General features: G+C 56.6%; 1 protein-coding gene across 38 annotated transcripts; it reads right to left on the bottom strand.

Moving 5' to 3' along the window:
* Positions 1-1,837: 1,837 nt before the first annotated feature.
* Adamtsl5 (ADAMTS-like 5) lies at positions 1,838-10,004 on the bottom strand. 38 transcript variants are annotated; one of them, NM_001400965.1, is given in 15 exon segments: positions 1,838-3,350; positions 3,486-3,557; positions 3,639-3,837; positions 3,957-4,120; positions 4,205-4,291; positions 4,830-4,941; positions 5,488-5,615; positions 6,776-6,884; positions 6,991-7,051; positions 7,277-7,368; positions 7,468-7,661; positions 7,994-8,163; positions 8,713-8,815; positions 8,958-9,026; positions 9,737-9,793. In NM_001400965.1, coding segments are annotated over 11 exon segments (1,458 nt in total). In that variant the 5' UTR covers positions 7,600-7,661; positions 7,994-8,163; positions 8,713-8,815; positions 8,958-9,026; positions 9,737-9,793; the 3' UTR covers positions 1,838-3,048.
* Between the last annotated feature and the right edge of the window lie 4,252 nt (positions 10,005-14,256).

The following is a 14,256-nucleotide window of genomic DNA, read 5'->3' as shown; positions in this document are numbered from 1 at the left end:
AGCAGAGGTGGAAAGAGGGCTAGGGTTAGCTTGGAGAGGGAGCCAGGACTGTGAAGTAATTCTCGACACACCTGACACCTCTGCCTGGGCAGGTGAGGGCTGGGCTGTGCGCATCTGATCAGTGTGGGACAGAGCCAGAGCCTGGGTGAATGCTTGCAGACAGCAGGGGCTGCGGACTATAATGTCTGTTTAGATTTTAATTTTTGTAGATCTGCAACGGAATCTAGCAATTCCTGAATACTGGACTGGGGCTCCACCCCCAACCACTCCCCGAGCCCCCCACTTTCACTGAACTTTCCACCCCTGGCCCTTCAATTAGAATGTTCAGTAGAAGGGGCTGGAGAGATGGCTCAGTGGTTAAGAGCACCCGACTGCTCTTCCAGAGGTCCTGAGTTCAATTCCCAGCAACCACATGGTGGCTCAAACCATCTGTAATGGGATCTGATGCCCTATTCTGGTGTGTCTGAAGACAGTGACAGTGGACTCATGTACAGAGTACAGATTTATTCATTCTCAGAAAAGAATGTCTGCTAGAAACATAGCAGTGAGGTCAGCCATGGACCCCAGCATATTTGCTCACTCATTGGGCCATAACAGTGACTGCCAGGAGGGACTCAGTGCTGGGGGTGCTGTGCATCCAACGGTTTCCAGAAAAGAGTCTTACATTCAAGGCTATCCTCTGCTACCTAGGGAGTTTGAGGCGAGCCTAGGCCTAGCAGATCTTTAATCACAGCACAAACCAGAGGATATTGGGGAGCCTGAGGCCAGCCTGGTTTACACAGCAAATTGCAGACCAGCAATGGCTACATGGCGAAGTCTATATAGTAAGAACTTGTCTTAAAGAATGTAAGAAATGGGGGGGTGGGGATTTGGCTCAGTGGTAGAGCGCTTGCCTAGCAAGCGCAAGGCCCTGGGTTCGATCCCCAGCTCCGAAAAAAAAAAAAAAAAAAAAAAGAATAGACAAAAAGAATGTAAGAATAGAAGTGAGGTCGTCAGGATGGTGTGTTCCAGGGACGTCAGGAGCCACTGTTCAAAGGTTCTGGGGCAGGATGGGCCTGGTGCGTTGGAGGGGCACTTGAGCAAGCCGTTGTCCCTGAAGCTGGAGATAGAAGAGGAGGGAGGGTCGACGCGGGTTTGGTCTTGGCTTTGGGACATGGGTAGTCATGTAGGACTCCCATCCTCGTCCCAGGTGATGGTCCCCTTGGCCACTAGAGGCAGCAGGGTTTGTAACCGCTGCTTTGAAATGACAAGCATGGCCAGGGCCATGGGGGGATAGGTTTGCTCTGAGTCAGGGTCATGGGAAGTCCTGGGTAGGGGAACTCCAAGGGGAACTGACAGTAGTTCCTTCCCTCAGGTCAGCTGGAGGTGGGGAGGCTATAGAATTCCTGGAAGCCCTCCAAGCTTCCAGGTCAAGCCAAAACCAGCTCCTCACTAGCCCGGCTCTTAAACCACAGATGAGCTTGCTGTGGACTAGGATAGGATTTGGACTCCAAGGAGTTAGGGTCCAGCCTGGGCTATTTGAGGCCTTAATGGCTCTCCATCTTAATTTTTTTGTTTTTGGGTTTTTTGTTTTGTTTTGTTTTCTTTTTTTCGGAGCTGAGGACGGAACCCAGGGCCTTGCGCTTACTAGGCAAGCGCTCTACCACTGAGCTAAATCCCCAACCCCTTGTTTTGTTTTTTTTATCCACATGGAAAGGTTTAATGAGAGAAGAGTAAAAGAGGACAGGAGTAAAGGCTGGCCAAGATGAGCATGTGGAGGGAAGGGGGGAAGGGAATAGGGAGAGAGGGGACAGAGGAGAAGAGGGGAAGAGGGCAAGAGCAAGAGGCAAGAGCTTTGTTTTGTTTTGATTTTGTTTTTTTAAAGGCAAGGTTTTTCTGTATGGCACTGACTGTCCTGTAATTCACTCTGTAGACCAGGCTGGCTTCGAACTCACAGAAATCTATCTGCCTCTGCCTCCCTGGTGCTGGGGTAAAGTCATGTGCCACCACCTCTTAACTTCCACCTTGTTTATGAGGCTCAGCACAGGAACCCTGTCAGGGATGACCCTGTCCTGGTCTCTAGTGTCACATTGGCCGCCATTATAGCTGAGTGAAGTCCCTGAAGCCTGCTGCAGACCATCTCCCAACCTGGGAATCCACGGCCAGCCACCAGGGGGCGCAAGGACTCCACAGGTCCCTGTGGAGCTACACTGTGGGGTTTGGGGGGAGCTCTTGGGCACCATAGAAAGCCCTGTTAGACAAAGTGACCCCTGCTTATCCTGGCACAGCACTGCACCTCCCTGGACCGCCGGGTCTTTCACATACAGTCGGTGCTCAATAGCTGTTCATTGGAGAACTAAGTGTCCACAGGCAGAGATGAGAACTGAGGCAGAGGGGCGAGGCAACTGGTTAGACCACGTGACAGATTCAGAACCCAGAGGGGATAGCCTTAAAGGACACCCCACTGGGGATAGCTTGCTGTGTGACTATAGGACAGACACCCATGATAGACAAAGGCGCAAATGAACCCATTGCATAGAGGAATGGAGGTCCAGCGGTTCCTGTGCACCCCAACCTCCCAGACTTCTTGTGTTGGTCTCATAATGAGCGCACTGCGTTGGGTGTTGGGCCAGATCAGAAAAAGATGGGAATGGGCTTATGTCTGCACAGTGCCTGCCACTCCTAGAGTGTCTTGGAGTCCCTATAGCTCAACACGTGAGGGGGAAGGCAGCATTCTTTGTTTCCATGTTTTTGTAAAACTTAAATAGTAATTTGAAAAGAGACAAACAGAAGTTGTTTAAAGGAAAGGTAGCCCAGGATCTTGAAGCTCCTTAAAGTTCTCAGATATGGAGTGCACCTTTAATCCCAGAATTCACTAGGGAGACAGAGGCAGGTGGATCTCTGTGACTTCAAGGCCAGCCTGGTCTACATAGAGAGCTCCAGGCCAGCCAGGGTTGTGCGCACAGGGAGACCCGAATTAAAATATACGAGCTTCCAAGTGGGAGACTTTCCTGAGTCATAGGACACCAGAACAGGAACCCGCTGACCCCGACCGCCGGAGGTGGGGGTTTACACTGGACAACGCCGGGCAGCTAGTCGAACTCGGCTGTCCTCCGCAGGACTCCAAAGCCGAGCATAGCCAGCCTGAGGCAGCAGTAGCCGGTCCTGTGTGCCATCAGGGCTGACGTGTCGCCTGGTAGCCAACAGGTATTCTCGATGTGGGGCCAGTGGTGGGCATGGGCAGTGGCCTGGTGCCCACACATACTCTCGAGATCGCAGAGGCGAGCGGTTTTTGTAGATGAGCAGGACCCGCACCTCGTAGCGGGTCTCCTGGGCCAGGCGGTGGCGGCCCAGCACACGGGCCTGGAACACTGTATAAAGGGGACATAGAAGGTCATGTGGGCCCTCGGGACCTTTGGGTCAGCTGAGATCAAGGGTGAGGGTCAAAGCAACTATTCAGGAGGAGTTAAGGGTCACTGGAAGGGGTCAAAGGTCAGGGGTCTCACCAAAGTCGCTGCCACAGTAGTGAAGAAGCCGGTGTGCGCGACCACGGCTGTCAGGGCATGGCCCGCAGGGGTCTAGGGGAGAGGTGTGAGTGAGACGAGCTTTGCCCGCTGCCTGGTACCCCCTAAATCCCAGCACCACTGTTCCTGCTTCACCTGGTGCCAGGGATGCAACACGGGCAGGGATGGCCTCGGGGACCACAGTGGTCTCTGCAGGCTGCGGCTCCACCTCCCGAGGCTGAGGCTGTCGCAGGGGCCAGCCCAGAGCGTGCACCTGAGCCTGGAAGGAGCCATAGCGCTCCCGGGGCAGCCAGAACTCGAAGTGCACGCCCGGGTTGGGCTCCCGCAGCAGCACCTGGAGCGGGAGAGCGCACTGGAGCTGGTGGCCCAACCTCCCCTCAGCACCGTGCCTCCCGTCTAACAGACCTCAGTGTCCCGCCTGTGCCTCGTCCTAAACTGTCCACATCGGCCCACCTGCAACAACAGCTCCTGGGAGGTGGGCCCGGTAGCCTGCAGAGTCTCCTCCGGACCCGCACTGCGGGTGTAAACCACGCGGGTGCCCGCGGCCTCATAGGTGCCAGGCAGGCTGAGCACACCATCACCGTTGAGCACGTAGTGCCCGTCGCGGGTCACCAGCGCTGCAAAGAATCTGTCAGCCCGTTCTCGCAGGAACCGCCTGCCCCCAAGCCCAAGCCTCAGTTTCCCCAGAGGCCCCGAGGTACCCAGGTGGTTGTGGCTGCGCTGTGTTACGCGGATGTGCCTGGCGCCCTCGGGGATCAAAGTCACGTTCCAGTAGCCGGCGAAGGCACCTGAGGCAGGCGGGAGTTTGGGGTGTAGCGCGGCAAGATTTTCTGGGACGCGGTGGCATGTACAGGGGTGCGCTGTGGTGGGATGCACTGGGACGCACTGGGGTACACAGGGAAGTATGCTCTGGAGTACGCAGAGCAGGGATACTCTGGGGTACACAAGCGAGGGATGCTCTGGGGTGCGCAGGGAAGGGATTCTCTGGGGTGCGCAGGGCAGGGGCGCTCTGGGATGCGCAGGGGAGGGATGCTCTGGGACTCGCAGCGGCGAGGTACACTTTGGGTGCGATAGTGCGCTCAGGGACCGATAGCTGAGGATAAATGAGATGATACTGAGGGGAGGCTGGGAAGGGGTTAAAAGCGCATCTATTCGAGGGAGGGTGGGACGCTCTGTCAGAGGCCAATCAGGGGAAGGCCTCGAGGAGCCGGGCCTTAACCTGTCCAATCAGCAAGAGTCTTGGCTCCCAGGAGCCAAACTCGTTAAAGGGACCCCTGTCCACCATGCTCCTCAAGTGCAGGCCGTGAGGCGGGATGGGGCAGTCACCGGCGTCGCGGAACACGCGCTGCACGAACAGGCAAGAGTCGTTAGCACCACCACAGAGGCCGCAGCGGTCCTCGAGGGTGCCGGAGCCCAGTAGTCCGTCACAGCCTGCGCTCTGTGGGGTTGGAGGTTGGGGGGGAAACTGGGTCAGGACGGGCGGGGCTGTGGGAGGGGGCGGAGCTGAGAAGCAAGGTTTGGTAGGTGGGCGGGACTGGAGGGACCTAGTGAGAACAAGGCACTTGAGCGGAGTCTAGCGACAGGGCACGATGGTGGGCGTGGCCTGGCGGTAGGCAGGGCGTGAATATTAAGGAGGGATTTGAAGGGAGGAAGGGGCGAGAGGGTGTGCAAGACTGGAAAAATTGGTGTGCTGGGCCTGGAGAAAAGACTGAGAGAAGCCACGAATAACTTGTGACTGGAAGGTGGGTGGAGCCTGGAGCCATGTGGGCGGGGCCCTGAAGGAGGAGTCAGAGAGAAGCCCCAGTGTGGTTTGGGGTCTGAACCTGAACGGTGGGTGGGTGGAGTGTAGTTTTTAGGGACGGGGGGCTGGGGAGGAGGGTGGAAACTGATGTAACTGTCCTGAGACAGTTTGGAGTGGGGCCGTGCGTTAAGGCGGAGTCTGCAAGGAAATGGGCGTGGTGGGGAAGGATCAATGGGTCCTCACCAGACAGCGGCCTGCCACGCAGAGACCCTGGGTCCCCGGGGTGCAGGGGGTGCCATCCAGCACGCGGCCAAAGCTGTGGTAGAAGGCGTGGCCTTCAGCCAGGCAGTTGAGGTCACACAGATTGGGCGCTGAGGGCGGGAGGGGTGGTGAGTCGGGGCCTATCATCCCATCGCCAGTCCCTACAGCCAGCTAGCTCACTGTAGCTCAAGCTCAACCTAAAGCCCTACAGGCGCCAACACTTACCGGGTATCACTTCTCGCTTCTCACCTCTGGGCTCTGCCCTCTTCATGGCCCGCCTCCACCCTCCTCTTTCCAGGCCATGATTGCTTGCTTACTTTTTTTTTTTTTTTTTTTTTTTTCGGAGCTGGGGACCGAACCCAGGGCAAGCGCTCTACCACTGAGCTAAATCCCCAACCCCGCTTGCTTGCTTTTTGAGACAGGGTCTCTGTACATATCCCTGGCTGTCCGAGAACTTTGTAGACCAGGCTGGCCACCTGCCTCTGCCTCTCCAGTGCTGGCATTAAAGGTGTAAGCCACCACACCAGCCCATACATTTTCCTACCTCGAGTCTTCTCCTTCCCTCCTCGTTCCATTTCTCTAGCACCTTCCCTCAATGCCTTCCCCTCTCAGGCCACACCCCCATTGCCTTCCATCCAGGCCAGGCTCCTCCTGGACCCCGCCCTTCTCCCTCCATGCTCCGCCCTCCCACTCAGGCCCAAATAAACTGCTCTTCCTGTATAGGTTCGGTAGCCCGGGAGCCCAACTGTACCACTGGCCTGCAGTGTACCTCAGTTTCCCCTGCCTGTCAGATGAAGCCCGCAGGCTTTATCTCAACCACTTGGAAGCAGGCTGGGGGGACAAGGCCAATGTAGTGGGCCGCTGTGGAGGTGGGATGGGGTGAAAGCAAGGAGGCCCGGAGCTGATGGAATGCCCTGCGTTCAAGGCTGTTCTCATCTGTCGCCACCACTCTGGCGGCTGAAGTTGCCTGTCTCCCTTCAATCTGGAGGCGTGCTGCCCCGGGCACCCAGTTATATAATCTGCTATTTTCAGCTCCGTGCAACAACATTTCCTGTTAGTGGGATCAGTTTGAAAACTGTTGGCCTCTGGATAGAAGTCTATGTCAGTCCTCAGCCTGGAGTTGACCCTATGCAAAAGGGACCGTGTCCTTCCTTCACCAACTCCTACATATACTTTAAAACCCCATTCCAATGCCCACCTCTCAGAGTATTTCTTAACTCCTCTCAAGATTCTCATTTTCCTTTTAACCCCAGGAGATCAGGTTACTCACCCCCGTGGAAGGGCACCCATTGATAGGTTTTCTGGGTGCCCAGGACGGGGTGGCCATTGTAGAGAGAACACTGCAGGTCTCGGAATGGTATGGCCCCTGGGGGGCAGTCCTGGGTGAGCATAAAGGTGGATGGGTAAAACTGGGCAAACCAACAAGGGGTATTTGGAGTGGGCAAAACCAAGTAAGAGGGATTCAGGGCAGATTCGAGGGCCTACCGGCAGCTGGCACACCCGGTATTCATGACTGTCCCCCCAGCAAAGTTCCTCCTCAGGAAGTCTGCAAAAACCAGGGTGGTCTGAGTGTAACAGGAACCACCCCAGCCCACCCCCGCCACCGCACCCTCTTGGGGACCCCTTTCCATCACCTGCCAGGACACCCTCCGCCCCCATCAGCCCCACCCGCATTCCAGCTGGCTCTGTAAGATTAAAGGGCACGCTGCGTGCGTGGGCAGGCAGAGGGCGCGGCCCGGTGTGTGGCAGAGGGGAGGGGCTCCCGGTTTACCGGACGCAGTGGCGTCTGCGCACTGAGACGCCCCGACCACACGAGCTGGAACACCGGCTCCAAGACCCCCAGAGCGTCCACTCTCCCGGACCCTACTTGATGGCAGAAAGGAGGGTCAGCCAAGAGGAGAGTTGCGGTCTCCCACCTCATGCACATTCCCATGTGCTTCTTGGGCTCCTTCACTCCCTTACCTGAGCAGCACCCCTCAAATCACAGCTCAGGAGAATCCACAGCAAGAACAGAAGAGGCGGGAAGAGGCGGGGTCTGAGGGAGCACTGGGTTCCCAAGAGGCAGTGATCAGCAGAATCGGAGTGAACTGCCATCTCAGCCCTGGCTGACTGTGTGGTCTTCGATGGTAGCCAAACCTCTCTGGGTCCTCTTGTCTCTAAAAAGAAATGAGGTAAAATGAGGTAACAGCAGTCTCGCCCCATCTCCGGAAAGCCTTGAGAGGGTTAAAGCTCAGGTCAGGTACATGGTGTGGGACTAGGGACTTTATGTGTTGTAAACGGTACACTTGTGAGACAGATACAGGCAGATCTGAGTTCGAGGACAGCCTGGTCTATAGAGTGAACTCCAGGACAGCCAGGGTTACACAGAGAAACCCTGTCTTGAAAACAGCATACACACACACGCACACTTACACACACACACACTTACACGCGCACACACACATACTTACACACATACTTACACACACACACACTTATGTACACTCACGTGCGCGTAGGGCAGCGCGACAAGATGCCAGGTGCACTGACTCCCTTTGAGCTAAGCTGAGTTCCAGTTGCTCACAACACGGCATGGGTGCTTGGAACCAGTCGTGGGTTCTCTTAAAGAGCAAGGTGACATCTTGAACCCAGAGATCTCTCCAGCTCCTCCTGTGTTTACTCGAGATTTGAGACACTTTCTCACTGTGTAGCCCAGGCTGTCCCAAAACTCCCTATGTACCCCAGGCTGGTCGGTCGCTAATTCACAGAGACCCACCTGCCTCTGCTCCACAGGCCTGTGTTTTTTTTTTTAATTATTATTAATTTTTTTGAGACAAGGTCTTGTAGCCCAGACTGATCTGAAACTTCCTTGGTAGCTAAGGACGACCTTGAACTCATGACCTTCCTGCCTCCCCTACTAGTTGCAGGACAATAGGCACTGGGCATTTGCTCTAGGACAGGCAGGCATCTTCTGCTTTTCTTTTGAGATGGGGGTCTTGATCTGTAGCTCAGGCTAGGCTCAACCTCTGAAAAAATCCTCCTGCCTCAGCCACCTGTGACAAGACTCTCTCAGACCTGCCTGGACTGCCACACACCCATCTTAATCTGGTATTATAGATACTGTGCTCTTTCATGATGTACACAGTAGGTGCCTAATGCCAGCCATTGAAGGAGTCCTTGAAGGGTACTGTTTAGTTGGCTACAAGTTTATTCGCCCCTCTCATTTACCTTCCTGGGTGGCCAGGAACCGACCATTCCGTTTTTCCAGGCCTCAGGTTCCTCATCTGTGCAGTGAAAACTCGCGGAACTCGGTCCGTGAGTCTCCGAGACCCTGTAGAGGGGCAACCAGTGGAGGCTCATTCAGAAATTCGGGGTAGAATGGGTGTCTCCCTCCCAGCATCTGGAGACTGCTTGTACTCCCAGATACCCCATAACCTAAGGGAATCCCCGTGGCAGGCGCGGGGAAGGCTGACCTGGCCTCCTGCCAACATGTGCGTCATGGTCTCATCAGCCAGGAGTGCGGGCTGCGGTGCCCAGAGGGTCTGCAGAGAAGAGAGGCGGGTGGGGCTGAGTGGAGGCCTCAGTTTCCCCAACTGCAGAGACCCGATGAAGTCATTCTCAGCCCACGCCCTCCTCGTGATCCCGGCTTGGCCAGGAGGGAAGGGAACCAAGATGAAGTGAGTCCCTTCTGGGCCCCGGTCCAGGCTCTCTGAAGGGCACACGGGCTCTCAAAGTTTTGCAGCCCACAGGGTCCAGGTACCCGAGGAAGGGGTAAGGAAGGCCAAGGTCTCCTAGCCCGGCTGGAACCAGGGTCTCCCGGGTTGTCCGCCAATCTGATGCCCTTTAGGGCACCTTGGGACCGAGGTGGCTGTACAAGTTGGAAACCCACGGGAGCTGCTTCAAGACGCGCGCCGGACCCTTCCCTCTGCGGACCAAGAGACCGGGCTGCCCCAGGAAGGAAGAAGGAGGCTGGGGACCGGCCATCCCATAACCCCCTTCGTGGGGGGCGGGGGCTCCTACCCACGTCGGTCAATGCCCTCTCCGGAACACTGCATCCCTGCCTGTCCGGCATTGGCGTACCAGCCACTGGGGTGCCAGTCTCCTGAGTTTCAGTCCCATCCCGGAGGAAGTGCGACCCCCAAAACTCACAACCATCCTAGGGATCGCTGCTTTCGCTCCAAGGAGAGAAAGAAACCAATCTCATCGTCGCCACACCAGGTGGAATAGCGGCAGGATACGAGGAGGGACTTACCAGTTGCTCAGAGCCCAAGGCAATGCGTCCAAGCTTCCCTGGGTCGCCCCAGGGACTGGCGGAAGCGGCGGGGCCCCAAAGTGCGGGACTGCGAACTTCGTCGATCCCTCCCACCCGGGCCTCCCAGGCGCGCCCAGGCTGGGGTCACTAAGGGCGCAGGCTAGGGGCGCCCTCATGCGGCGGGAGAGAGTGCACGCGTTGGGCCAGGAGCTGCGGCAGGGGGCTGATCCACTGCGCCTGACAGCGCAGCGGCCCGGCGTTGGTCTTCGTATCCTGGGTGCCAGTGACCTTGGGAAGTCCAGCTGCGGGGCGGTGCGCGGGGGTGACTGGACTGCTATTCCGGGCGGCGCGCTCAGGGCCAGGGAATGTGCCTAGCGCTGGGGCTTGGGGTGGGATAGTACATGCCGGGGCGCCCTCCCACCCTCAGTATCCCGTCCTGCTCCGCATCACCCCACAACCAGATTTCCTACCCTCGTCCTCATCACCCGCTCAGACCAGGCTCCTCTCTCTGTCCCAACAACCCCAGGGACACCAACCCAGGTCTCCATCATCCCTACAACCGGGACTTCCCACCCTGTTCCCGTTACCCTCAATCGGACTCTCCACTCTGGTCCGCATCATTCCCCAATTAGACCTCCCTGCCTTGGTTCGCATCTTCCCTCCACAGTCAGCCTCCTCACGAGTCCCCGGCATCCCCTCACGAGGCCCCGCGCGCCCGCTGGGGGCGGAGGGACCCTCCCGGCCGCACATTCCCAGGCGCTGCCGTCACCAATGCCCCACCCGATCCCGCCCTGTAGGCCTAGGCGTCGATGCAGCTTCCCTCTCCTGGCTTTGGCCTCAAGCCCTCCGCCTCAGTTTCTCCATTCCCGGTGCCCTGCCAGTTTCCTGTGGACGACCCGTCCCATTGCCTTCGTGGCGCCCCCTAGCAGCCAGGCAGAAGGCCGCGGTGCTGTGTGGGCCATGCTGTTCCTGGGAGCTGAACTCGCCTCCTCTAGGAAGCCCACCTGGCTGACCCTTGGTACAGAACACTGTCCTCACAGGACACAGTGCCTGCTGTCTGCACTCCCTGAAAAGCAGACTGCCTGCAGCGTTTACACCATGCAGGGGACAGTGTCTGCCGTATACAGTTGCCTCAGGTTAGCCTGCTGGACAGGGCTCAGCACGGAACAGCCATTGGAAACATCTCAGAGTCTAACAACTCCGGTGACATTATGCAAGCCACTGTGTGCACATAGCTATGGGGTACAGCAGCCAAACCCAGTTCTGGGAGGTGGCCACTCTGGGCCATGACTTCAATTTCCGATACCCATCATCCTATTGAAGAGAAGGTGTTAAGGGGTATCAGGATAACTCCCATGGGATAGTAACTCCCAACGGGGCCAGGGAGAAGGGTTGCTTAGCCAAGGTCAGCACGAAAATGAGGGACAATGCCGGTGTCCTGCTGTGAAAGGAAGGGACCTCAGCAAAGCAAAGATGAGGACAGTGTTGAGGGAGAAGCCATGTAGCAGGTCTTCTGTTTTGGTATACAGCAGGCATACACTCTGCATGGATCATATACAGCAGACATGCATTTACAGGAGAAAATATGCAATAGATGCTATACTCCCCAGGAGAGCATAAAGTAGGCACTGAAGCGGAGTATACATGAAACACCCTGCCCTTCATGATGCGTGTATACAGAAGACACTATGTCTGGGAGAGTGCGCATACAGCCAGCGCCGAGCCTGGCATGGTGCATATATACAATAGGCCCTCTCCCTTGCAGGGATAATATAGAGCAGGCACTGTGCTGCACCTCCCTGCAGTTCCGACTCAGTCCAGCAGAGGGTGCACCAGGGCTCGAGAACTCCTCTAAGTTTGCTGTTAACCTGCTCTGGACAGTGCAGCCTGCTGGGCATGGCTCTGGTCAACACCCACTCTCAGCCGGGTCCCAATCTCGGAGCTCCTTCTAGGTAGGACACATTCGCCTCTGCCAAGATGAGATTGGGGCAGGGGACAGGGCTTTGTGGGGCTCTAGGTTATCTGTAAGGCCAGGGCCCTAGGCTTGCAAACCAAATGGCCAACAGCTTGTCTTATGCACTTTAACATTTACCAAGAGGGTGAAGTGGGCGTGGCCATACACACGTGTCATCCCAGCACTGCACACATGGAGGTAGGAAGATCGAGTTTGAGTTTATCCTCAGCTACATAGGACGTTTGGGCTAGTCTAGGCTACAGAAAGGGTGTGTCGGCAAAACAATACAGGGGCTCGTGTCTTATTTGGCATAAACATCTCTAAGCATTCCCACGACAGCAGCCAGGAGAGGTTTACACATCTGACATCCCAGAATCGGGGATGTGGAGGCAGGAGGAGCAGAAATTAAAGTCATCACTGGCTACGGGTTGAGTTCCAGGCCAACTTGAGCTCCAGAGTGAGGGTCTCGAAAGTGAGGGCTGGAGGCTGCTGTGGAGGCCTCTTCACAAGTGAACCTCGTGGTGCCCTCCCCGTGTAGGCCCTGGAGCTCTCCTGACTAAGATCCCTGAGACCATCTGGTCCCCAAGATGCTCCCTTCTGCCTCCCAAAGACACGAGTCCTGTGGCTGCTATGCCTAACCTCTCTGGGGCTCCCAGCTGCCCCTTGGCACAGGGGTGGGGTCAGAATCTGGACGTGCACTGTCGTGCTCATCCTGTGCATGGGTATTGGGAGACTGGGGGCTTCTGACTTCCCTCTTGGGTGCTCACTAGTGGAGAAATGGCTTTGGCTTGGATACTCCTGGTGGCTGACGCTGAGCTCCTGGGGCCTGCGGTGTTGTCAGTCCCCAAACTGCAGACAGCAGGGGAGATGCAGGGTCTGAGACTGGAGCTCTTGCACCAACCGTGGCTGAAGGAGGATGCTTGATTGCTCCTTACTTTGGCAACATTGTTGCTTGTGTGTGTGTGTGTGTGTGTGTGTGTGTGTGTGTGTGTGTGTGTGTGTGTCCATCCCTGTCGTGGTGTGTGTGCACATGAGTGTGGAGTCCAGGAGTGAAATCAGGTGTCCTCACTTCCTCTCCCCTGTGTCCTCACTTCCTCTCCCCTGTGTCGTCACTTCCTTTCCCCTGTGTTCTTTCAGACAGGGTCTCTCACTGAAGTGTCAGGAGTCTGGGATCCTCCTGTCTCTCCCCACCCACAGCAACTGTGCAACCCATGCCCCCTCCTTTTTTTTAAAGACTGGATTTCTCTGTATAGCCCTGGCTGTCCTGAAACTTGCTCTGTAGCTCAGACTGGCCTGGAACTCACAGAGATCCTCCTATCTCTGCTTCCCCAGTGCTGGGATTAAAGGTCTCCTCCACCACCGCCCACCCAGTTCCCATGCATTCTTCTGAGGAAAGGTCTCAAGTAGCTCAGGCTGGATTTGAACTCTCTCTAGAGAAGGTTGATCCTGACCTTCAACCCTGAATTGTCTTGATTCTACCTACTGGGTTTTGGGATGACAGGTATGTGTCACCGGGCCTGGATCTCTCTCCTGCTCTCTCCGCCCCTCACATCTGCTGACACTCAGTTTCTCCCGCCATTAGCAAAAAGACCCACGCAGACAAAAACAGATCACTCCTGCGGAAACCTGGCCAGTTCCGATGTCCCCACAGCACCCTGTTCAGCAGGTCGAACAACGTCCCCTGCTCTAAGGTTGATGCCTCATCCGGCAGGAGAAAGATAAAGAGAGGGGCCTGTGCGGCAGAAGTCCCACCTGCTGGGCAGTGGCACTCAGGTCCCCTGAGGACATCAGCTCTGTCAGCAGGAACATGGATGACTCAGGAATAGCACAAGGACCAAGCACCAAGCAGACACGAACCAGCAGGGAGAACTCACTTTGGGGGCAAACAAGGAATGCAGTAAGACCGGAATAGAAGGGTAACCTCCTGCCTCCACCCCCTGATGCTGGACTTCAAGTTGAGCACCACCATCACCCAGCTAGAAATTGGGTCCATCCTCCAGCTGCAGCGTGTGACACAGTCTGTTTGTGGCTGTATGACATTCCAGTCTGTGGACGGGGCACACTGTGTGTCCGTGCACTGTGTGGACACTGCTGTCCTCGGAGGATTTATGGCAAGAGCACTCTGGAGATGCGACACTGTATGCTGAGGTTCTGGGGTGGGGTAGGCGTCACAGGAAGAGAGAGGAGAGAGAGGGACGGCTGTGGGAGGACACAGGAGTCTCAGCCCACCCTGGCCTGGAAGGTACCACAGTGTGGAAACCTTCAAGCCTCCTGGCTGTTGGGAGCTGGAGTCAGCTTTTGGCGTGGGCAGAGGCCCTGGCCAGTGAGCCCAGGCCCAGGGGTGGGGCTGACACTTTCCCGTGTTCCTTTCTGACTGTGAAACCTCTGCCCAGGTCTCAGAGCCCCCCATTTGGTTTGCCCAACCCACCCGATTCTGCAGATAGATTCTGCCCAAGCCCTTCCGGGCTCTGCATCTGAGAGGCTCAGAGCGGAGATGGGGAAGGGTGGAATGGCTCCTGTCATCTGTCCCCAGTGCTGCCGGTAGAGTCAGCTACCTTCCTGGGCA

This window comes from Rattus norvegicus, chromosome 7 (assembly GCF_021556685.1).
Source record: "Rattus norvegicus strain SHRSP/BbbUtx chromosome 7, alternate assembly SHRSP_T2T, whole genome shotgun sequence".
Taxonomy (NCBI): domain Eukaryota; kingdom Metazoa; phylum Chordata; class Mammalia; order Rodentia; family Muridae; genus Rattus; species Rattus norvegicus.
This window is presented reverse-complemented; position numbering and strand designations above follow the sequence as displayed.